This window comes from Haliotis rubra, unplaced genomic scaffold (genome assembly GCF_003918875.1).
Source record: "Haliotis rubra isolate DU_JTF1 unplaced genomic scaffold, ASM391887v1 Scf357, whole genome shotgun sequence".
In the NCBI taxonomy this organism is placed as follows: domain Eukaryota; kingdom Metazoa; phylum Mollusca; class Gastropoda; order Lepetellida; family Haliotidae; genus Haliotis; species Haliotis rubra.
Window position 1 is genome coordinate 157,214 of NW_025767032.1, and position 26,174 is coordinate 183,387.

Sequence of the window (26,174 nt, forward strand, 5' to 3'; positions counted from 1 at the left end):
CATCGTTAGGGATGATGGCACACAAGCGTATCATACAAACCATCCAGTAATTTTGTAGTTGTATAATCAATATAAACTATATAAAACCAAACTGACTGTGTATCATCCTGCCAATCCTGCAGCTTTGGCCATGTTGTAGAAGACGCTGTCAGGACGTTGCAGCAGGGAGGAGGGCGTGTCAAACTCACACACACAGCCGTTGTCGAGGACAAGGATCCTGAAATAAAAATGTTTTGCCAATTCATTTGAAAACAGTTGAACCTTATTTTGGGGACTTTCTGTGATTTCTTTTGTACTGTTGTTTTGGTCGTTCATTTCTTCTGTTGTTTGCGTGTGCTTCTTTTTTTCCCCACTAAGCAATAATCTATAATTCGAGCTTGATTCGGTTTGGAACAAAGTCAACAAAGTCATCTTCGCCATCGGGGCAATCAGTCGACCAAGTCGCCCATCCTGACGACCATATAGTAACATCTTACGAATTATTTACCCCAATAAATCTTTTTGACATGGGTTTACATATACCTTATACACTCATATTCTTTAATACCATGTACGAAGAACATGAAAAAATACCTGTCGTAATCCATCACTGTGTTGAGCCTGTGGGCGATAGTTAGCACTGTGCAGTCATTGAACTCTGACCTAATTGTCTGCTGAATCAGGTCATCTGTTTCCATGTCAACGGCTGCAGTGGCCTCGTCTAGTACTAGGATCCTGGTCTTCTTCAGGAGAGCTCTGGCCAGACACAAGAGCTGCCGCTGTCCAACGCTGAAATATGCCAGAAAGGTTTCTGATACTTTCTGAAATCATTTTTCTAGTACATATATAGATTTAGCACACAGTAAAATATACAGTATGAATGCTTGAAAAGGAACAATGTTAAGTAACAATAATGTTAAATTTTTTACCTCATATTTTCGCCTTCTTCGCTACACTCGTGTTCCAGTCCATCAGGAAGTACCTCCACAAACGCCTTCAGATGAGCCTGTTCCAGTGCCCGCCAGATCTGACTGTCTGAATACTGGTTGAAGGGATCAATATTACCTCGCAGACTTCCGGCAAACAATGATGGATCCTACAAGTGTTTTTAAAAGCATTTCTTCATATTATTATGAACTATATCATGTAAACTAATGACAAGCATTGACCACAGGCTCGCCTGAGGTAATGTGGTGAGTTAATTCCTGAGGCCATGCAGGCTTACCTGAGATAGTACGGCGAGTTTGTTCCTGAGGTCATGCAGGCTTACCTGAGGTAGAATGGTGAGTTTGTTCCTGAGGTCATGCAGCCCGAGTGTACTGATGTCAACACCATCTATGTTGATGTCACCTCCTGCAGCTTCTATCAGCCGGAACAGGGACAGAGTCAGAGAGGACTTACCAGCTCCCGTCCTGCCCACGATGCCCACCTGAAAGCCAATTGTAAGACATCCTCAAACATGCCGTTTGCCCATGTGAATATAAGGATCGCCCCCTATAACATTGCAAATCACAACTGGAGGAGCTGATGTCGAAAGCATAGACTCTAAAAGACAAGTATTTTAACTACTGTATTTGACAACACGTGTTTAATTTTCAGCATGGATAGTAACTTCAAATGTAATGCTGGACTTAACGTCGTTGTTTACAGTGAACAGATGTCAATCGTATTATGGAGTTGTTTCTTGTAGAAATGTCAAAAACGATGTCAAACCTGACATAACAAAGTTAAAACCGTAGAACAATGTACATCAATCGCAGACATCATTTTGTAATCTGCGGCCCCAATATATGCTTTGCAATTAAAACGATACAGGTTACATTTCAAATGTTTTGCATTTCTCAATTTTTTAATGCATCCTTAAAAGCCACAAAATAATTATAAATAAAGGTAATTACAATAACTTGCCTTTTCCCTGGAATGCACAGTGCAGGTGATTCCGTCGAGTACAAGGTCAAGGCCGTCTCTATACCGCGTTGAGTAATCTGTGAATTTTACCACACCTTCGTCTGGCCAGTCATGACATGGACGTCTCTCGGGTATATTCCATGGTGGCTAGTATAATTCACGAAAATAATAATCACCGCTAGTATTTATCTTGATTAGAAAATTCACCAAACGATGTGCTATGTAAACATACCAGAAGATAATACTGATGGCATATTGTCATATGAATACATATTCAAGGCTTCTTTGAAGTGCATTTGGCGTTTACCTCTGAATCTATATCTGTGTATTCTTTGACTCTCTCGACGGAAACAAGCTGTGTCTCTACTTCAGAAACAAGGTGCACCAACCAGTTCAAGTTAGCGGTTATCTGAAGTAAATGTACGAACCTGTATAAATACACCCATACATGATATACACACATTCACATGGCTAAAGCACCAAGACAACATATTTCTTGGATATACTACCCTGGCATGACATACCTCCAAAGCATAGGAGATTGACAAGCCTACAAGTCCTCCTGACAGGGTGTCACGTGACATGACGGCAAAAAGGGAGGCGGCCAGAACGATGATGTTTCCGATGACCTCCAGACGTACACCTTGCCATCTGTCAAAAACACACGTTTACAAAGTGAAACGCATTTCTTTAAAACGAATGATTGATTTAGTGAAAACAATTTCAGTTCAGTTACACTAAGCCATAAAGGGATGCACGATAAAAGTAGGAAACCCCAAATGCGATCGGTAGACTTTTTCTACTTCACTGGAGCCCACCTGCAAAAATATGGTGCAGATAAAGTAGGAATCAGAATCAGGATTAATCTGGGATTCAAACCAATAATGATAGGATCCCAGTTAACCTAAATAAGAAAGACAACTCTTTAAATTAAATGCCAGCACACACACGGACATGATATTATGACGAATGCAGAGCTAAGACCACTTCCTGAAGACTATTTGTGTATCTTCAGAAACGTTCGTGTTGCTATTGATGCCATGTACAATGTTCCGAGTATATTTGCGGAATTATAACTTGTAACGCAGTTTGTTTTCCTAGATACAAGCACTGTGTAAAACATAGCTAACACGCTGTTAATAGCGTGGGGCGTATTTTCAGCAAGGTTTTATGCTACAAATGAATTCATGTTTGGTCTTTCTTTACAAGGTCTCGGTGACTATTGTTTTGGATTTAGTCTTGAATGTCAGCTTGTAAACTGGCTAGATTTCAATGACTTTTGTCACATACCTGAGAGCACACAGTGCGTAAAATGAGAACCTCTGGTTTCTGTCAACCCGGTCTTCTGATTCCTTGATGAACCTCGACTGGGCTTGGAATGATCTGATAACACTGGCTCCTGATAATGTATCACCGAAATGGCTGTATATTGGGGAGCGAGCTTTGGTCTCTAATCTTTTGAGTTGTCTTGAGGTGGTGACGTAGAAGCGCTTCATAAACAAGATGTAAATATTCTTGTTGTCTTATAATATTATATGAGTTCTCAAACATGTATTTGTTGATATGATGGTTTGAATTGTCATGACGTGATATTATTTCCTGGAATTCAGTTATCAGATTTCTTTGTGCGACTTCCTTTGAAATACACCCTATAAGTTAAATATCTGCAATGTAAACGTTGTTTACAGACCAGCACAGTCAACTACTATGAATACATTCTTCACGGAATTTGAAGACTTCACTGATAAGCTAAACAATCTGGACAGAGAGGACTGAGTGCCTATGGTTTTACGCCGCTTTTACCAATATTCCAGTAATATCACGGCGGGGAACACTAGAAATAGGCTTCACACATTTTACCCATGTGGGGAATCGAACTCGGGTCTTCAGCGTGACTAGCGGACGCTTTAACCATTAGGCTACCCCACCGCCCCGACAGAGAGGACTGAACATGCAGAAGAGCAAACGTTCTTCTTTGGAATGCCCTGTTTTAAATAATCTAATAATCTGAGAACATGAACAGCTTTCAATCTTGTCCTAAAACCATTCTCTTCAAAAGACGATGCAACTGTGCAGACATGAGCTGGACTCTGGAGATGTAAATGTTCAAATCCCTAATTCGATTGACTGATTTCAGATCACTGTATACTTTGTGAAAGGTCCTGGATATCGCGTACGACTGAGTTTTACTTGGTGTCAGTTAATAAATAAATAGGAAGGGAATATCATCTGATCACAAATATGTCTCTGTAATCTCTTCTATGGTTCTTGATTTTTGTAAATATCACAAAGGATTTTATGAACAAGTAAATTCATAATACATCCCTGTCATGCTACACTATTCACTGCAGGCGCGAACATAAATGTCAAAGAAGAGCACTTCAAAGCCTACAAAGATCATTCATGCTGGATGATAGGCCCAAAACAAAAAACAAAACTTGCTTAAAACACAACGTATTAGCATAAGTGGACCTGTTATGGTACTTGCAACAATCGATGACAGCCAAATGATTCATGAGACCTGAAAACACCTTGGTATGCCATTCACTGACGACACGGAAGAAAATCTCAAACAGAAAAGAACACTTCAAATCAATGTTTGATGAGTGACCTCTATACTAGAAAGGAAACATTCTTAACGGTACCAACATATTCGACCATTTATTTTGGTAAATGCAGCAGTCAAGGATACCAGTTTTTACCTGAATAAAGGAGTACAGAATAACCAAGGGGATGATAACCACGAGGAATATGGGCGTGGTGTAGGAGATGACGATGATGATGCTGAGTACACGGAACATGGTGTTGCCAGTGTGCTCCACCAGACTCGGAATCCTGGTGTCGATGGTATGTATATCCTGGGAGAATCGATTGACAATCCTGCCCGTAGGTGTGGTGTCAAAGAAGGACATCGGTGCCCTCAGAACATTCCTCAGCATGTTGGTATGGAGAATGCCAGCAGCTTTTACGGTCCTAAGGTTCCACACACAGGAAAATGTCATGATGAAAACAGCTGTAAATATAAACGTTCATCAAAAGTCAAATTGGTAATATTGTAAATGGTAACTTTGATCCGAATAAAATATGCTTGACATTAACCACATTTATTTTTTACAAGATGTTTCTTGTAACTGCTTAAGATAATTGATAACATTAATACATTACATCCATGCATTTATAACAATATATAAGAACACGTAATTTAGGCTGGATGAACCTAATCATATTCGTAACAGAAACAACTACAAAATTCCATCACACATGGCGGTCAAGTCTTACTCTGAGCTACTCCTAAGACACCATAGATGCCTAGATAGTAATTGTTCTTCTCAATTCGCTCTGAGCTGTTGGACGGGAGAATGGTGAGGTTGTTGAGGGAGCTGTCGTCAGTCCATTTACTGAGCCACGTATTTGACGTCACTGACATTGCTTGAAATAACGCGAACATGACGAGTGAGAATAATATAGTCCAAAGGCCGATAGCTCTGCCGTATGCCAGAAACACATTCAGTTTAACCTGGAACAAGATAGTTGTTGGTCAGTTCAACGGCAATCATGGCCAGCATGTGGCTCCATCCTCACAATTTGCCAACAAAAAAAAAGAGAAAATATTTACAGTCTGACACAACATAATTCCTGCTATGCGACAGCGGCCTGTAAAAGATGTGGATTGAAAATCATTGGTGACGCCTTATGGTGATACCATAAGAGGATGTACATGAGATCACGACATACCTTGCCAGTCTTCACCTGCTCTTCCCCTATAAGTCTACTGCTATCTCTCACAGGTTCATTCTCTTTCAGCACTTTGATTTGTTTCACCTCTGTACTTTCCACAAGGGACTTCCTGCAACACTTGCAATGTTAAACACACCAACACAGTATATGCTTCAGTGGTATAAATACTGGTGAATATGTTTACAAATTTTTATGTCAATATGACAGATTAACATGATAAAAGCAATTATCAAAATCCGTCTTCATATGCGACCTCAGAAAATACAACAGAACATTGAATTTCTCAGTTTACTGTGAAATTAGTAAACGCCCTCAAGTCAACTATGTTAAATTAGAGTACAAGTTATCCAGGACAGAAGTAAGAACTGCACTCCCACTTTTCTGATATGTTTCTTTAGACAAATTAATCGGACTTCACTTGGCAAAATGCAAACAAGGGACTTAAACCAATGAGCACCATGTTCATCTATCATCTGATACCATCTATGGTCAAACAGTTAAATTCATGCCATGGATATAAAACCAGATTTCTCTTCTCTTGCTAAAGTATTGTTTAATAGGGTTGTCAGCATTGAATGCCAAAGTAAAAAAATGGTATATCTAGAATGTTAAAGTATCACATCACTGACAAAATTGATTCAAGTTCCGACTTAGACTTAGACCATATGTGTCCGTGTTGGTCCAGGTTTGGCTTCCGAAAGCGTTTGTGGCAGGGGTCAATGATGGTCAGATGATAGTCCTCCTTTCGCAAATCACTAATCTGTTATCATCAACAATAATGATGTTAATGATTAAACACCCAATTATGCAGATTTGGTATAACTGTACCAGGTATTTTGTTTTTATATTGTATATATTATGTTTTGTTTGAATACATTTACTTACATTAGAGATACACTGTCTTCATCTGTCTCCTCGCCAGTATTTTACCGACCGAAGGCGCTGGAGAACTTTCTTCTGTATTTCAGTTACTGGGTACATACCAATGGGAAAGTGAGGTACATGTAATTTAGAAAATAACCTTTTATATGATATTATCAGAATAATGTAAACTTCCACTCATTTTTATTACAAACGTACGGACTACCTGTGGAATGTCCAACTTACATTCGGGATCGGTGATACCGGAATCAATGCTCTCAAGAAGATACTTCTGCAGGAATTCAGAAAAGGGTCCGTTATGGTGCAGAAGCTCCTCATACGTCCCTGTCTCTGATATCTGACCACGGGTCATCACAAGGATGGAGTCCACCTCTGGGAGCCAGTGGATGCCGTGAGTGACCAAGACACGAGTCTGGATGGGACAGGTGAAAGACATTAGTGCATATTCTTGTGGCTGGGCAAGGAAATGAGCATTGCCTTTGGCTGCTTTAGCAGCATCTTTGAACAGCAAGGCAGATGAGACCAATAACAGGCTTCATAGAGCGCAACATGTGTATAGTTTCACATGCAAATTCTACTCAAGAAAAATATGTAACATTTGGTTTTCATACACAAAACGAACTTTGATGTGAATTTTCAATATCAATATTAGTCAGTTCGGATGTTTTGAGCCCTTTTGAGCCTCTTCATACTTATATGCGTAAAAGAAAAGTGTTTAGTCAATTTGCAAAATGGCGGAAAATTGTGGCTGTTGTATATTGCTCAAGAGGATCACATTTTATAAATCGATTGATTAATGTATAGTGTGGGACGTTCCTACCTTGCCAGCAAGCAATCCTTGTCTACTGATGACCTTGTCAAAGATATGTTTCCCTACATGACTGTCAACAGCGCTGAGTGGATCATCCAGCAGATAGATGTCCGCATCGTTGTAGACAGCTCTAGCTAGAGACACTCTCTGCTTCTGTCCTCCACTCAAGTTGATACCCTGACGACAAGAGAGGAAACTAATACAACAGACAAACCACAACGTTGTAGACAGCACGGGCTCTGCTTCTGTCCTCTTCTCGCTACACTTTCACACTCAATCATAGCCGCTTCCCTTAGTGCCCTTTTAATACAACCGACGAATGTCCAAATGGTTTATTCCATTCTGTAGTCAACAATTCTTCCAAAAATGAAGGCAGTTTGGGAGCAAACAATGATAAATTGCTAGTTTTCTACAACAGTAATGCGATCAGATGAAGACTGAGCCTAATGATAAGCACACATAATGTTGACGGCCAATTCTTCTGTAGAATAAACGCAAGAGAAACTCACTCTCTCCCCAATCTCTGTCATGTCGCCGGCTGGTAACATCTCCAGATCCGGAGTCAGAGCGCAACAATCCACTACTTTGTTGTACCAATGTCTGTCCATGGGCTTCCCGAACAGAATGTTGTTCTGCAGGGTGTCGTTCTGGATCCACGCAACTTGTGGCACGTAGGCAATGTGACTCTGCCAGGAAATACGAACGACTTGTGTGTAATACGGCAAGCGTAACTATTTGACTTGGTTTCTATGTCCAACACAATAAGAGCTATGAACGAAAATATGCACCTTTAGACTGACATAGCCGTTGACCTTGTTCATCTCGCCTAATATTGCAGATAAAAGAGAAGATTTTCCTGATCCAACTTGACCTACGACTGCTGCAAGTTGACCTTCGTCGATTGTCAAGTTGATACTGAAAAGAAAAGTTCGTTTTGTTGTATTATGGCAGCTGAAATAAATCCATATCTGTTTAAATTCCGAGTAGGAGTGTCAAATTATATTTGGGAAAATCATAAAATGTATATGGTCTATTTACTTTGTGAGAGCCGGTCCGAATTCAGATGTCCACCGAAAACACCCGTCAATAATCTTCAGTGCAGGATCTGTTTTCGATAGTGAATCTGTGTGTGAAGAAATGGAGAAGATATTTCATCATTACTCTCTCAACATACACGCATTATCCTTATGGCTCAATGGTGCCATTGGAATAGAACATTAATACGACATGCATTCTACTGACTAGTTTAGAACAAACAAGTTCCTTGGCATCTTGGAGGAAGTATGGTGTTGGACATATGATAGAGAAAAAATATGTGTTTTACCACTGCTTCAATGCAAATATTAATTCGTCTCCTTTTCACCAGCTCATCCGGTTACAGAACCAGCCAAGGCAAGGTTCTTTCCAGATAGTAATTTTTCATCCCAGTTCTCACCAACCCAAGCCACCCCAAAATATCACATGAAGTTTCAGTTTCATGATGTCACATCATGTAATTTGTAAACCATTACCTACCCTGTGTGGAGTTAAAATGTATCTGTGTCTCGTCCAAATCGTCAGTATTGAGGAACTTTGTTATCCTCTTCATTGACACAAAAGCCTGAAATTTTAAAATAACTAACCATGAAGCATTGATCAGATGAGAAGTACAAGTGCGTCTACTATTTCTGTTTGACCAGGATATACAAAGACATTCAATAGTAAATCAGCACAATTTTCATAAGAATGCCAATTACCTGAACTAAATCTGAAACGAAAGAAGGTAAACTGACGACCGCTTGTCTCAGGATGCTCAAGAGTGACATGGCGGTAAAGACGACATCGGGTCCCAGATAGTGATCTTCAGATGTGACGATATATGTCGTGAACGTAGCCAACGACACCTGCAAAATATACAAATCATTCCCAAGGTATAGTATCAGCACACTGATGAATATATCAACTATTCCTTTAATACTATAATAATGATCACGCATCACAGCAAATGTGATTGGTGTGGGAATACGTTGATCTACATAAACTGCCATCATTGAAGCATGGTGGATGTCATCAGCTATAATTGATGTCTTTGAGATTGTGGCCCTGATTTAATCTAGCTAATTCAGTTGTTTAAACAACTATAGAAAACAGTTTATGAAGCTTTCTGTTAATCTTTAAGTCACGAGATAGTTATCACTGAGTATATATATTTATAGAACAATGCAAATTAATTTGGCATGAAGGCGTTATTACATCCACATGCCTCACACGGTATAAAGTCGTGTGAGGTAACGACAGTTGATAGACATACCAGACAATGATTTCTTTAATAGTATCGCACATTAAGAATTACACTAGTATGCTGTTATGATAGTTGATAAACATACAAGGTAGGACTTTCTTCAATGCTGTCACGCATAAAGCATTACATAAGTGTGTTGTAATGGTAGTTGGTTGACGTACGAGGTAGGGAGTCAGCGCCCAGGAGAAGGTGGTGAAAACCTGCATTAGGGAGATCTTCCACAGAATGTGCAGCTCCTGTTTCCGGACTTCAAGGATCCTCTGTTGGAAAGACGGTTCCCAGGCGTATAGTTTTAGAATCTGGAACATAAAACATGCAGGTATATTCCACTTGGAATCTCACTAATCACACAGATCTCTGTGAAATACGACTTGACGTTCTCATTCACATGAAATGAAGCAGAAAAGAGCATCTTTGTATCGTTAGAGTCCTGTCTGAATTTCTGATGTGTGACAGACTACTAGATGTCCTACTTCTACCTTTATTCCACTGAGTACTTCATTCGTGATCTTCATCCTCTTGTCCTTTTGTTCCATCAGTTCAGCCTGAAACTTCTTCCACAGTAAAGTAGTAATACCGTTGACGGGCAACAACACAAACAAAACCGCCATCCCAGCAAACATAGAGGCTCCAAGAAACTGGTACAGGAGATACAGGGAAATGACAACTTTCAGAGGCTGTGACCATGATTCCCAGATATAGAATATGAACGTTCGCAAATGCTCTACGTCCACAGACATCAGGTTCACAATTTCACCTATTGTAGACTCTTTCTTGGCCTTGTTGCTCATCTTCAAGGACTGGAAGATATTTATGAAAAAAAGACAACTTTACATGTGTCGTGAGTTAACATCCATGGTCATGTTATGGCGTGCCAGTTGTATGTGGGGAATAGATGATGATAGCAGTCACCACTGAAACCCACAAGTCTAGGTGTGGTCTCTAAACAACTCTAGAGTGCATTCCATGGATACACTTATTTACGCTTTTTTATTTGGTTTAAAATTAAGATTGATATCACGTTAAATACTTCAAGTTGGTGGGAGTATACGTACTTAGTGAGAGTACACACCTTTCTATAGATTGCAGATATGGTGACAGCAGAAATCCGTAGTGCCACTTTTCTCCCCTGGTACCAGCTGGCTTGAGAAAAGACTGTCTTAGTTAATGTGGTGAACGAGAGGATGGCACACAACACATAGCCCTTCCACGTGGGTATTGTCTTGTCTGTCGTGAAGGTGATGAGTAGGCTGTAATAAATACTTATCAATATGAATGTACTTTACTGTGGGTACACCATTTGGTGCTTTGGGGTGTTCAATCATTTGAAAAAACCCAATATGTATATATTATATCTTTTGTTGAAATTGACCGATATTCTAAAAACTGTTATTTGGGTTCCACATAAACAGTTTTGATCCTCCTGACCAAGATAAAGTGTATGTTTCTGAATCTGTAAATGAAAATATATCCTTAACATCAATGAGCACAATACATACTGGAAAACACTAAACGAAATACAGTAAATTAATTAAAGCAAATGTCACTAACGATGATGCATGCTTGGCTTCACAAGTCGCAGGGACAACAACATTTTACAACACAAGCTTTCATTTTCTCATTTTTTAATGTCTCATGTATGTTTTAATTTCAGTTGGACATAAGCGTGGTGACACTTTTGTGTTGTGGTCAACCTGATTATTATTATATAAAGGTTGCAAGACAGGAAGGAACTTTATCTGTGACATGCACATGTCTTTAAGTTTGACAAATGAATGCGATAGGATGTTGTGTGCGGCTCCTTTCGTATTGACTGGCTCCTTGGAAATTGTAAAACATAACAATGTTTGGTTGAGTAATGTTTTTGGTTTGTTTGTTGTTTAACACTGCAGTCAGCAATATTCCAGCTATATGGGTTTGAGTAATGAACACAATCACACACATAGTAAAGCACAACAGTGGGCGGCTGAAGAACAAAAACTGGCAGCACTACGTACCCAAGTATCAAAGGACTCACAAACTTAATCAGATCGCTCACAAGTCTCCATAGCTGAAACTGTAACACGTCGAACCAGAAAGTCCTCCACAGTATCCTTGTTAGGGACACTTTGTTACTATTGGATGTCAAATCCGGCTCCTTCATCTTCATCGGTTTATCTTTCGTAAGCAAAGGAGTCTTTTCATGAACAGCATCCAGAATGACTGAATCGTTAAGTGTTTTAGAACGTAACACTTTCTTGTCTCTGTCCCTGGTGTGAGCTCTGCGAACACAACTTAAATACAAAATTCACATTTTCTCATCCATATCAAGTTATGAGTTATGAAATCATTCGGTTCCTGAGGTCGATTTTAAGACAAAGCTTCAAAAAGAAAGGCATAAGTGGTCACAATATTGAAAAACAAATCTTCACATTGGAAGGGATTTAATACTGCATCATGTAATAAGGGCGTCAAGATATTTCGGCAAAACCTAGTAAGGAATTTCTATTTCAAAGTGCCACAAAACGGATTTAGTGTGTATGTTAGGCCCGAAACTGATGAATTGCAACGGCTTCCATATGGAAATTATGTTGTTGTTTTTTTCCAAAAAGCTTTCAGTTAATGAGGGAATTTATGAAATCGTCATGGAGAGATAGACTAATAATGCTCAGAATCACAAATATCACTGAAAAGACATTGCACCCAGGACCACGAGATTATGTCCAAGTATGTTGATGGCAACTTTTCAAAACTTGTAGACACAGAATCAGTCTTTTTAAAATACGTCCTCCATTGTTTATGACGTCAATTAAAAAATCGATAACTGAACCAATACCTCTGTTAGATCAGGAAACGCAACTCGGAATTATTTGTCTATGTATGATTTTGAGAAAACTCCTAAAATGTATTCACTCATCACAGATAATCCATAAAGCATCATTATTTTAGGTAATTCTGTAATAGTTAAGGTTTGATTGTTGTTACAGTCCTCATGTTACGTTTTTGAGATTATTTCCTGGGAAGCTCACGATGGGCTTGGTTACCTGTGTAAATAACCACGGGCCATGAAAATGCCAAACTGTAGAACATTCCACTGATATTTTTTTATGGTTGAACAGGAATCGTAGATACTTTCTGGATCCTGGATGGATTGGCATATGCAGATATGCATCCTTAAATCTATGCTTGCCAGAAAGTTGTTCTGTCTCATCATCTGCTTCAGTTGTAGAAGGTGGAGAATTCTGAACTTCTCTGCCTTCAATAAATAATCGTTGTTGAACGTCTTCATATTAGTCTGGACTTTCTGATAAATCGTTCTTGGGAACCAAGAAAATTGGGGAGCAGAACCCCAGGTCAAGTGCCTCTTGAGGTATAACTTCTATTACTTCTTTGGATAGAAATGACTCTATCACATCTGTGAGCTGGGTTGTAGGGTTTCTGCATAGTCTATCTGCGGAAGATAGAGTGGAGCGGTGGCGTCATGTTATATCTGTTCGTTAAGATTGGCCAGTACTTCCTTGTCTAAGTAGTAAGGTGACTCACGCCGATGCTGAGCAGATGTGGTCGGAGATAGACTCCTGATACTTCTGCTGGTTGACCATGGACAAACGCATAGTTCTTTGTCGGACTGTGGATCTTTGAAGTGTGATATCATCACCTCGTTGATGGATCTGGACATGGTGAGGCCCAGGAAGACTCGTCTGATAATAGTATCAAGCTGAGCAAGCCGGGAAGACCCTGCATTCTGGTAGCTTTGGTTCTTGGTGACTTGCAAAGTTGCTCCAGTTGGTGGTAAGGTGAATGGGGACGATCCTTCAATGGGGAAGCTGTGGGTAACCTGTCTGCAATCCAAGTTAGCGGTTTTTTGTCATCGTAGATTGATGTTGACCCTTCATGGTGTGAGGCTAACCCTGTTGTCACTAATATGAGAGAGTGAAGAGGTCAGAAGCTTGGTCACAATATTGGCTAATAAACAATAAAACCAATGATTTGCACCGGAAAAATGACTGCTCCCTTGCAAAAGACAATCTAAAGTATCTCCCTTTCTTGCCCTAGAGCCATGAAGTTCACATAGATTTTTAATTGTTGAACATATCCAAGACGTTTTCCTTGGAAATGATGAATAAACAAAATCAAGTTGGACTTTAATAAGTAACTGTTCGATGATTTGTGCGTTCAAATGTATCGGGGCCGGAGGGATTTGTCATCTTCTGATGATTCTAGTTTTTATTGTACTGCATTTCTTTTGCCACTTATTATGTTCATTTTCAGTCAATTTTAATCCGATAAATCCCAAGCATAACACATTTTCTCGAAGAGTTCAATGGTCCCAAAAGCTATCTGCTAGCCGCCATTTAGGGAAAAGGGGTTGTTCATTGGTTCGAAATGTTTTGTATTATTCTAAAATTATGTATTTCTTGTCATTTCATGAACCTGTAAATCACTATTTATGAAAATTATAGGTGTGTAATGAATGGTAATATTAAAGATTTAATGAGAAACGCTGAAAATAGTATGTCAAAGTTTATGTACTGCGCATGCGCATAAGATACAAAATTTGAGGTGCCTCCATATCTGAAATTATGTCAGAAATGTTCTTTTACATGATTACCAATTTTGGTGCTTTTATCATCAAATGCACAATTCTTATGAAAACATGATCTTTGCCGCTCCACTATTTGCATATCACCGATGTCGGTTTCTGTCAAAGCCTTCCGGTATCCTCTCATTAATAAGCTATTAAAAATAACAATGTCAGAATTACAGTTTCATATATGAAGGAAAACAGGAATTTATACCAAGAGGCAAACTGTTTGAATTTTGATGATAGTATGCATTTAACCGAACCAGATGAAACAATAGAATAATGTTTTAGATTTTTTGAGAGTGGGGAAGAAATCAGCCAGTTGGCGCATTTCTCCCTCGATATTGACACATTTCACGAAGTGTTCCAACACAAGTATTTTATTGGCGGTATCTAAACTAGATATCCAATATCAAACCGAATGGAAGCCTCAGAGGTTCACTGTGCTTCTTCTCTCCGATAACAGCAAGAAACTTAACCAAAGAGTCAAGCTTCATCCCACACATAATAAATTAACTATGACCGAACACAAACAATATCCAATTAAGGCAACTTCTACAACTGCATATATAATGTTATGTAGTGTCACCTGTTCATCCACCAAAAGGTGATCCTTGAGAGAAAGGAAGCGCTCAGTTCAGGACACGGTTTCTGGAAGTATGAAGGAATGATACAATGTAGGTATTTAGTCAGGCAGTTTGAAAATTGACCAGGTACGAGTATCTTGTGTTTTATGTACTTGTTTACACCCCACTCAGCAATATTCCGGCTATATGCGAGGTAACTCTCAATAATCGCTTCTGGGCCAGATAATACAGAGGTTGAAATCATCAGCATCGATCTACCGAATACCATTAGATACATCAGCCAAGTCAGTGACACCAAATATGGATTCCTGCTGATCCACTTCAACATGGATCTCCAATTCATATGCTATTAAAGTTAATATTGTTCCTGTAGTACATCAGTTTTTAGCATAAGGTAGAGCTATATGTTTGTTACAATGGGTAATTCAGATAACTATATTGAACATTGCTTGAATCCTGTAATAGATTCCAGATGTCTTGTCAGTATGGAAAAGGTTTTGTTGCTATTAAAGTAATATGGTGGTGGCGTCGGGTCCTTGTGCATAGACTCATGATGAGGCCACAATCAGTTGAATTTAAGCAACGTTGGGCGCAGAGAGTCCTTGGATGGGTGACCGTGTGTGACAGCTTGACTCCTGAGAGTGTCTAGGACTTCAGTTCTACCCACAACGAAGCACGTGTGATACATGTGGTCTCACATAAGGCAAATGCGTTTGTTCAAAATTGCCTCTGTTCACTCAGCAGAAAATGGGTACTCGGTGAAATAAGTCGTGAGACTATTAACCTTCTAGCGCCTGACATGCAGCTTGGGTTATCCGGCGTGATCAGACTGTGCGCTTTGAGCAGGATATCTAACCTGGCAAAGTCGCGTTATAAATATTCTCTTTATTATTATTTATCAATATGAACAGGCTCAGATGACGAGGAGAACGTGTCTGTAAGGATATGCATTTGTACACCGTGCCGAATATTCCAGGTCATACCTTGTTCTGGGTAGTCAATTCTGAAGACGTCTCTGCACAACAGCTCAGGATCAGCTCTGACAATACTAGCCCATAGTATATGTAGAAGAATACATCTTTGCGGATGTTTTGCTCGTATTGCTGAAACATAGCGGCAGTTTGGATATTAAACCCAGATAAAACAACTTTTGATTCATGTGACGCTGTTTGAAATCTCAGAAAAAGCATGCTCGGGTGTACACCGAGATTTGTAAAATATAGATATCAAAGAATATGGCGTGACAAAAGGGAAAGTCAGCTGTTGGAAACTTTGAAATCTTCCCTCTGGTCTTTTTTTATTATTATTATGCTGTTTTAACAGGCCTGTGTTAAGTAAGATCAGGCTGGAAAACCATAGGAAGGGAAATGGTTTTCAGACCGTTGATATATATCCTGTTTTAGAAGGCAGACTTTTCAGTCAAATTTCAATTTTGTCTGTCCGAACAGATAATCCGATTCATATTTGTCACCCTGCCCTTTTCAGTTCACTTCATGGCATATTTTATTGCGGCTGTACGCCTGTATATTCCGGATTTTACGCCTGTATATTCCGGATTTTAACTAAGCTAAGTGTTCTCCTTTTCCTGAGGAGACGCAAGATTGTTTTGATATTAATTAGGAAGGTCGATTTTAAAGCATGCTAATGTCTAGGAGGATAAATTCGCGGTTTGGAGCACAATGGTAGAATCAAGAGGAAAAGAGAAGAGTGAGTGAGTTTAGTTTTACGCCACACTCAGCAATATTCCAGCTATATGGCAGCGGTCTGTAAATAATCGGGTCTGGACCAGACAATCCAGTGATCAACAGCATGAACATCGATCTACGCAATTGGGAACCGATGGCATGTGTCAACCAAGTCAGCGAGCCTGACCAACCGACCCCTTTAGTCGCCTCTTACGACAAGCATGGGTTACTGAAGATCAATATTCAAACCCGGACCTTCACGGGTAGAAAAGAGAAGAAGCTGTGAAGGCTAACACTAGGAAATGTCGTCTACAAACCGGTATGTACCTCTAAGTCTCAGTCCTTGAATCTTAGATCGTCGATTCAATTTTCCTTTTCACATCTCATCTAAAGCTAACCATATATGAAATAAAGAAAACGATTTAAGGACCACGTGTTTTTTATTTGTATGTGTTTTTTGTGTCCGAGATTCCTTGTCTTGTTTATTTGAAATACTGTAACTCAACATGTCCGCCATTCTGAATCAATCGGCAATCCAAAATTATTCTTGTGCTGTATTTGCGTTTGTCCTGCCCAATAATATAATTCAAATGGCATAGGTAGTTATCGTTGAAAAGCTGGCCAAGTTTGTTAAATTTGAAGTTGTGATTTAATGGAACAAAAATGTCTTTAAGGATTAGATCTATTTAACGAATTAAAACTGAGAAGCACTTCACAATGGCTATGATACTCATATGCATATTTTCTGTAATTTCATTTCCATATCAATATTCATATCCAAGTATAATTTGAGTATGGTACATTAACTTTGATTTCTTTCCAGACCAAAATTAGATGAGTCACAGGTACTTTCCTAGTATGGAAACACAAGGGTACACGAGTCGGTGAAACCAACTAACAAGAAGAAAGATGCTAGTCACAAGACCTGTCCCTGATTGAAATATTCAGTAACAAATGAAGACGACGAAAGGAAGGTCGAGATGTTTTGGTCGCTGTACACGAATTGGAACGGCATGGGGAGAAATGGATAACAGATCTGGACAGCAGTTTGATGTGAGACTCTAAAGATTTCCTTCATGAAAATTCACAAACGTATCAAGATGCAGTCCTTATGGAAAAGGATGAAGCAGTGTCCAATCAGGGTATTTTCTCAAACTACACAGAACAGAATACTGCCATGCTGGTGGATGCACAGAATTGCTATTCTTCCTGATCAAACATAACTTGCCACATAGCTGTTTGTATCGCCCCCTTATCGTCTCATGGACAGAATTTGGTGCCTCAAAATTAGCAAGGTATCACCTAATTTAATGTATATTACTAACTGGAATGAAATATAGTTGTTCATTATAATTTAATCTGTTCACTTGTTCTCTTCTAGATAAGTGAGCTGGCAGGGCACTATGGACTTGTTGTGGGCCAGATACAGCTTGAGTGGAGTCAAATAAAGGATTAATTTAGTTTAGTTAGAAAACATTTAGTTAGAAAACATTTCAGACTAGAAGTTCTGAGAGTATCCCTGTGTTCCGCGATACGCTTTAGCTGTTCTGTTTACTGTGCATACCAAGTTGTTAAAACAGTCATTAAAACACCAATATTTACATGATCGTTTATCAAACAACTTTTCCTCTTCTTCATGTACATGTCTGAAAATATAGTGACGATTTGGTATGGACAAGTGACTAACTTTCATGCCGTTTCATCCGTACGATTTTGTAGCAAACGGACTATAGTTCACAACCAACCATCCTGAAGACCCTGACCTGCCCCAAGCCTTAACTTGGAAATATGTTTCCAAACACTGTGAATGCTTTGTCTGTCCATGAAGTGTAATTCTGTCAACAACTGAAGTGGAGAAAGTTTTCTCCACAGTGAAGCTGATAGTGACAGATCACTGGAACAGAATCACCTTCCAGAAGTGCAACATGCTTCTCATGGTGAACACATGCCTCTTCTGCTTCTGACACTACGAAAATCCCTTTCTGAATTCTATGTGAACACTATCATTGTTTCTGATCAGTCATAAAATTATAGTATTATATTTCTTCCAAATACCTCCTGCATGATGATGGAGTAGAAGGGGATGAAGTCAACCAGGGTGAGTAGCAGCCAGAAGTTGAACATCACCCCGGAAGTGATGAGACCTTTCTTCCTCTCCAGGAGCAGCAGCAGGATAGCAAGCAGCTGAAATAACACATAAGATGTTCACATGGTATTTCATTTGGAACCAACAGCATTAGACAGTTTTGAAGTATCAAACTTTCTGGCATCAATATTAAACACCATCGGCAAATCTGCAAAGTGTGGCAATGTGTTTTGCTAACACTATCACCCAAAACGACTGACTCTAGATTGTCATTCTGCATTGACAGGGCGTCAGGGTGGAATGTCAATACGTCATGGTACACTTTATATGCTTCTGGGATATTTGACCTACCCAACATCCTCCCTCTTGTTTTGCAGAATGTGAACAATTCTAACACGGTGTGTCCGGTTGCTTTGGGAGCTCAAAGTATCACAAGGTGATGCATGTTCTTACCAATTTAATCAGCAAATAAGCATCTGGATGGTGCCTTCAAACTAACAATCTTACCAGGATGAACAGGGGTTTGAATACATGACAACAGTTGTCTTGAACGCCAAATGACCGCAACTCTACACCCATGATTAGTAAAGGAAGCAAAAAATGGGATATTTTCATCAAACTACTTCTTGTATGAACAAAGGTCTTGCTTCATGTTTTCATATTGGTATTCATTCAGGTGATACAACGCAGCTTTTGGAAACATTTGTCATTTTAATAAATAGAGCAAGGTATTTCAATACACACTTTAGAAAACGTTGAAAAGTATTTATATATAGTATACTTTCATGAAGTTATTGATAATGATTCCTATCAAATATTCACCTGACGAGGTATCAGATTAATTTGATTTAAATGCAGGACTCGTTAATCAACTCTTCACCCATGATTTGTACAGGAAGCAAACAATGTGATTTTGGATAAAAATATTTCTTGTATGAACAAAGCTCTTCCTTCTTGTTTTTTCTTGTCTTACAAAGGTAACTGTCTGGACAGCAGGCGCGATGAAGAAGGCAGAGAATGTCCTGGTGTTGTAACTGTCTGCAGCGTAGATGAGTCGTATGACAGAGAGCATGACGAGGCATGAACACAGTATCTGAAAGTCAAAAGAAGAACGTTTCGGAGGAATTCGTATTGTCAGGGAGTGAGTGAATAGTGTTCAACGCCGCATCAGCAATGTTACAGTTGCATACCGTCGGTCTGTAGATAATCGAGTCTGGACCAGACAATCCATCGATCTACGTAACTGGGCAGTCAACCATGTCATCGAGCCTGACCACCCGATCCCGTTAGTCGACTCTTACGACAAGCATGGATTACTGAAGACCAAGTCTTACCCGGATCTCCACGGGTGGAACGTAATGGACTGTGTCATTCATGCATAATCATTTGGGTAAAGGGTCGGTATATATTGTCAACTTGTGTAGTATAATTATTATTATACGATATTTATATCGCGCACATATCCATGTATCTGATACATGCTCAAGGCGCTGACATTTTTTCCCCTCGATTACTGGATGTCAATCTCAACGGCACATCGTATTATCAATCTCAACTCCCGGGGGAGCATACAACTCTTGCAGCCACTAGTTATTGCGGTTTTCTCATCCTTACGAGGTACCCATTCACAGCTGGGTTGACTGGGACACATAGTCACAGTACTTTGTCCAAGTTCACTGCACGTTGCTGTACCCGCAACTAGGTGTTTGCACGCATTCATGTGGCCACCATCTGGTCATATACCAACGGATTCGTGGGTTCTTTTAAGTGCACAGTGTTGTGTACTGTACACTTGGGGTTGTGACAACACTGAAAGAGTCCTAAATATCCTATAATATAATAATAAATAATAATAGAAGAGACAAACCCTTTCCACATTCATAAGAAATCTCTGATAAAAGCAGAGTCGATTGTACAATTGTGACTAATTATACAATTGTGACTCCTTTGGGGTTTCACATTTCCATACAAAGCTACCCGTTTCCTAGCTTTCATTCACCTGATGAGTGAGTAAGAATAAACTCCGAAACGCTTCATATTACAGAAATAAACATCCATAATCCCCCCTCATTAATGTCTTCACATTGCTCCCCGAGGGGATTCCGAATTTGACAAGACTTCAACCACCTGACGTTGATCGAAAGAGGGAATTTAATGGATAAGGTGGGTCATGGTGGGTGATTTAGTTGATCATGGATTGTTTGTCACAATATCAGTCACAGGCTTGTCTGGTCCAGACTTACAGAATATTTACAGGCGAGAATACTTACTCAAACAAATTATCATTAACATTATTACTGCTTTTTCGTGATGTATCGATCGTTAAAAAACTGTGTTGCTACACATTACTTGTTATTTTGTATCGTGATGAAACGTTTGTTAAAAACCATGGGTATTACAGCTTACCGTCTTTGCTATATATTTATATCGTGATGACAGCGATGTCGGTGTGACGTTCATGAGGTAGTAGAAGTAGAACGGCGACGTCAGCCACAGCCACCCACACGGCATCCACACCAGCACCGTTGACTGGAAGCAGTCTGTGAACTGAGGCCATGCGTTGTACCAGGTCAGGTTTGTGTCCTAGAACAGAAGGATTTCAGAGTAGACATGCAGCAAATAGTCGATAACATTAAATATGCAGCATAGGTCGGGTACAGAGGAGCTACACGCTCAGCATAAGCGGGGAACAGAGAAGCTACATGAACACATGAAGCATAAACCGACAAGCTACATACAGTATAGGCCGGGTACAGAAAAGCTGCACATGCAGCATAACCCGGGAACAAAGACGCTACACATGCAGCCTAAGCCAGGAACAGAGAAGCTGCACATGCAGCATAAGCCGGGAACAGAGACGCTACACATGCAGCATGAGCCGGGAACACAGAAGCTACACATGCAGCTAAGCCGGGAACAGAGAAGCTACACATGCAGCATAAGCCGGGAACAGAGGAGCTACACATGCAGCCTAAGCCGGGAACAGAGAAGCTACACATGCAGCCTAAGCCGGGAACAGAGAAGCTGCACATGCAGCCTAAGCCGGGAAGAGAGAAGCACATGCAGCCTAAGCCGGGAACAGAGAAGCTACACATGCAGCCTAAGCCGGGAACAGAGAAGCTACACATGCAGCCTAAGCCGGGAACAGAGAAGCTACACATGCAGCCTAAGCCGGGAACAGAGAAGCTACACATGCAGCCTAAGCCGGGAACAGAGGAGCTACACATGCAGCCTAAGCCGGGAACAGAGAAGCTGCAGCCTAACGGGAATGCAGCACATGCAGCCTAAGCCGGGAACAGAGAAGCTACACATGCAGCATAAGCCGGGAACAGAGAAGCTACATATGCAGCCTAAGCCGGGAACAGCCGGGAAGCTAGCATATGCAGCTAAGCCGGGAACAGAGAAGCATGCACACATGCAGCCTAAGCCGGGAACAGAGAAGCTACACATGCAGCCTAAGCCGGGAACAGAGAAGCTACACATGCAGCCTAAGCCGGGAACAGAGAAGCTACACATGCAGCCTAAGCTGGGAACAGAGAAGCTACACATGCAGCCTAAGCCGGGAACAGAGAAGCTATGCAGCCTAAGCCGGGAACAGAGGAGCTACACATGCAGCCTAAGCCGGGAACAGTGAAGCTACACATGCAGCCTAAGCTGGGAACAGAAGCTACACATGCAGCCTAAGCTGGGAACAGCATGCAGCATAAGCCGGAACAGAGATAAGCCGGGGAGCTACATATGCAGCATAAGCCGGGAACAGAGGAGCTACACATGCAGCCTAAGCCGGGAACAGTGAAGCTACACATGCAGCCTAAGCTCGGAACAGTGAAGCTACACAAGCAGCTTAAGCCGGGAACTGGGAAGCTACATATGCAGCATAAGCCGGGAACAGAGAAGCTACACATGCAGCCTAAGCCGGGAACAGAGACACTACACATACAGCCTAAGCCGGGAACAGAGAAGCTACACATGCAGCTTTAGCGAAATATTTCAGTAGATATAATTTATTAAGAATAGAAAAATAGTCAATGTCAACGGTTTTCGATCATGAAAATTCTTTCAGTTTAATTTATGTGAGTGTGTATGAAACCATACATGGAATATTTAAACATTTCTCTGAAGAGGCGGGACCTCGTATTGAATCATTAGCTGATTCCATTCCTGTGGATGGAAAGATCAGTTCAAAGTTAGAAGAGACAGGAAAATAAAGCGAGAAGAGCAGCGAATTACTGGGATATTTGACAGCATGACAGTAAGGAGAAAACTATATGTTTAGAATTTTTGTTACACCACACAACGTTAAAAAACAAGTCATTTTAATTAATAAAGCAAAATATTTTTTAAAAAACCTTCAATGAGTTTTAAAAAGTATTGATATATACATCAAGTTATTGATAATCGTGATTACTATCACGTATTCGCCTGATCAGGTACCAGATACAATTGATTTAAATGCAGATCTAGAGCTGGGAAAACAAATACAAAATGGTTACATTGCAACCACTTGGAATAAACATTGTGGGTTCGCTCGTGCTTTAAGAGGTGAGTTGAGGTGAAATTGGGTTTAACGTCTTGCTTGAGAATATTTCGCTCATATGACGACGTGCATGCGTGTGTATGGGTATGTGCGACTGCTTGTACTAGCCCAGACTTAAGCTGGTTTTATAGTGCTAGCCCACTGAGATAACATGCCGCAGTGAAGCATGAATATCCCACTCAGACACATTATACTGACTCCGAGCCGACCAGTCCTTGTTGTACCCATTAATGCCGAGCGCCAGGCACATGCTTTAAGAGTGAGTGAGTGAGTGAGTATAGTTTTTTAACAATATTCCAGCAATATTCTGGGGAATGGACTTCACACATTGTACCCATGTGGGGAATCGAACGTAGCGTTATGGGCTATCGTAACTGTATAGTTTATCATAGGATTACGGATGACGTAGTGCTACAAACGCTTTGTGGATCGAGCCCCTGTACCAGAATAAATGACATCATTCTCAATTGATTTTTATGAAACTTAGGTGAATATTGAAATATATTTAACCAAGATTTGATGTATTTCTGCATTGAAATTATTCGCCAGATTTTGATAAAGTTGGCAATATTTGATGACTCAGCAGGAGCAGGATAGCTATTCTCGAAACGTTCGTAACACTATGAACTCCTTTAGCCCATTCTTAACACATTGCCTACGATCAAAGTTAAGAACCTTAGGGCTACGAACTTTTCGAGAATAAGGGCCCAGGTGTTTATTAAGGATGTTGTTATTGTACGTATTGTTTAAGATGTGGTAATGATTATTTGGAAATGAGCTACATATTTACTTGCAGAGTGGCTTGCTCATGGCAGAAGGCGTCAGATTATTTTTCGAAACGTTTGGTAGGACTTCACCGCATCTTAGAACAACATTAATATTTTGGATGAGAGTATCTTAGAAAGAGAACCGTGTGATATCGGAGCATATTTGAAATCTATTTGTAAATGTTTAGTGAACAGCTGCCTACGATTTGCATCTAAGCAGGTGCAATTTCATGTACCGGTATGAGCAATAATTGAGTTGGGTATTCATGCTAAACTGCGGCATGGAATCTCAGTGAGCTGGCACTATAAAACCAAATTAAGTCTGAGCTAGTAGAAGCAGCCACACATCTACTGGCATGCACGTCGTCATATGAGCGAAATATTCTTATGTGCGACGATAAACCCCATTTCACCTCATCTCTCTGATATGTAAACTGAAATATACCTTAATAAAAGTTATACCATATAGGGATGTAGTCTCTATCCCATAAAACTAAATTATTATCATTATTGACTAAAACGCAATGATCAATAAAAAGGTAAGGTGTAATATTAATGATAAAACCTTTGAACATAGGAGTACCAAATTTTCACACACCACTTACAATTTGACAACTTAAATATGTTACGCACTCAAAACATCTAAGCTGTCTTTTAAAGGTTCGGTAAAAAACGACAAATACCAAACAGTGACAAGCTCAATTCATCACACGCGCAATCAAGTTTCGCCGGCTGCTATAGACGCTCCCCACCCCTCTTAACGTCAAAATGGAGAGGGGAGCTTGTGGACAGGGCTTTGACGGGACCGGTCTATATTTTTATGTTTACCATACTTAAATGTCAAAACAGATCCTTTCCAGAAAGATGGGTTTCCGGATTCCCGGGGTTTGACTGTAAGCATAACAAACCCACAATGTGCTTATCACGACCACATATCATAAGAAATAACACTTAATAACTTGTTAATGTTCACCTACTGTACATAAAGCACTTACATATCATAATCTAATAACATATGGAGCAATAAATGTGAACTTAAACAGGCATAAACTTTATAGTGTATAACGGTACTTACCCATACCGGTGTCCCGTTACACACCAATACCATTGTGAGGGATTTTTAAATAGTAGCTCCCTGGCTGGAGGTATACATCCAATGAGCGAATAATTTTACATGTTTGTGAACTTGTGGCCTAATTTCTGACCCGGTGAAAACACATTACGGTTGGTTGATTGCAAGCTCCGCACAGCGACAACCCTTTCGCAGAGTTCACATGTTAGGAGGGGAATGACTGGAATAGTTTGTCGGCCAGGTGGACGAGTATTACGAGGTGACGTGCATTAATGAGAAATGCAGGTGTTTTAAATGTCACAATCGTATGGTCTGGACACAATGCATTTGGCAAAATGAAACACAATACAGCTGTAACAGAATCAACGGTAAATAATGTGGCTATTTAAAGCCTTTCTCAGATACATTATGAAACCACGGCAAGTGTGACCGTGAATTGCGAGGTCGTCGTCTAGGAATGTAGGAGGTCAGTGAGGCCATTTGTCACGACAAGACAAGGTTGTGTTGGAAACGTACTACGTGAGATGCTACAGTGTGAAGTGAGCTTGTCAGATAGTACTGTTGTGATATTATTTATTGTAGTATAATCAACTCCGCTGAAGGGCGGGGAGGGTATTTGTCTCGTAATTGTTTGATTTGTGTTATTTTTTGTAGTTTGATCATGTCCTTGGGAGGGTAGTGCGGTGTTTGTCCGGAAATTAGTTGATTTGTGTTAAACATCTTTTTGCGGTTAAATCATATTCGCTGAAATGTGGATATTTGTCTGGCATTATTTTAGTGGTATTACTTTCTTGTAGTTTGATCATGTCCGTGGGATCATGGAGCGGGTCTAGTGTTATTTGACTGGTATTATTTCTTAAATTGTAGTTTGATCATGTCCGTGGGATCATGGGCGGGTCTAGCGTTATTTGACTGATATTATTTCTTGTAATTTGATCATGTCCGTGGGATCATGGGGCGGGTCTAGTGTTATTTGACTGGTATTATTTCTTAAATTGTAGTTTGATCATGTCCGTGGGATCATGGGCGGGTCTAGCGTTATTTGACTGGTATTATTTCTTGTGGTTTGATCATGTCCGTGGGATCATGGGGCGGGTCTAGTGTTATTTGACTGGTATTATTTCTTGTAGTTTGATCATGTCCGTGGGATCATGGGGCAGGTCTCGTGTTATTTGACTGGTATTATTTGTTGTGGCTTGATCATGTCCTTGGGATCATGGGGCGGGTCTAGTGTTATTTGACTGCTATTATTTCTTGAAGTTTGATCATGTCCGTGG

The 26,174-nt window shown here is 40.1% G+C and overlaps 1 protein-coding gene across 1 annotated transcript; it reads right to left on the minus strand.

Moving 5' to 3' along the window:
- Positions 1 to 102: 102 nt before the first annotated feature.
- On the minus strand, positions 103 to 21,032 carry LOC124285261 (multidrug resistance-associated protein 1-like). The gene is made up of 26 exons (XM_046721458.1): positions 20,928 to 21,032; positions 19,495 to 19,614; positions 18,491 to 18,619; positions 15,734 to 15,853; positions 14,753 to 14,814; positions 11,597 to 11,860; positions 10,672 to 10,849; positions 10,079 to 10,399; positions 9,761 to 9,898; positions 9,091 to 9,201; positions 8,830 to 8,918; positions 8,107 to 8,269; positions 7,828 to 8,004; positions 7,328 to 7,495; positions 6,713 to 6,919; positions 5,623 to 5,742; positions 5,167 to 5,404; positions 4,590 to 4,900; positions 3,178 to 3,377; positions 2,412 to 2,538; positions 2,195 to 2,296; positions 1,888 to 2,034; positions 1,250 to 1,408; positions 909 to 1,075; positions 574 to 768; positions 103 to 217 (listed from the first exon to the last, which is right to left on the minus strand). The coding sequence occupies exons 1-26, from the start codon at positions 21,030 to 21,032 to the stop codon at positions 103 to 105; spliced, it is 4,233 nt and encodes a 1,410-aa protein (XP_046577414.1).
- Between the last annotated feature and the right edge of the window lie 5,142 nt (positions 21,033 to 26,174).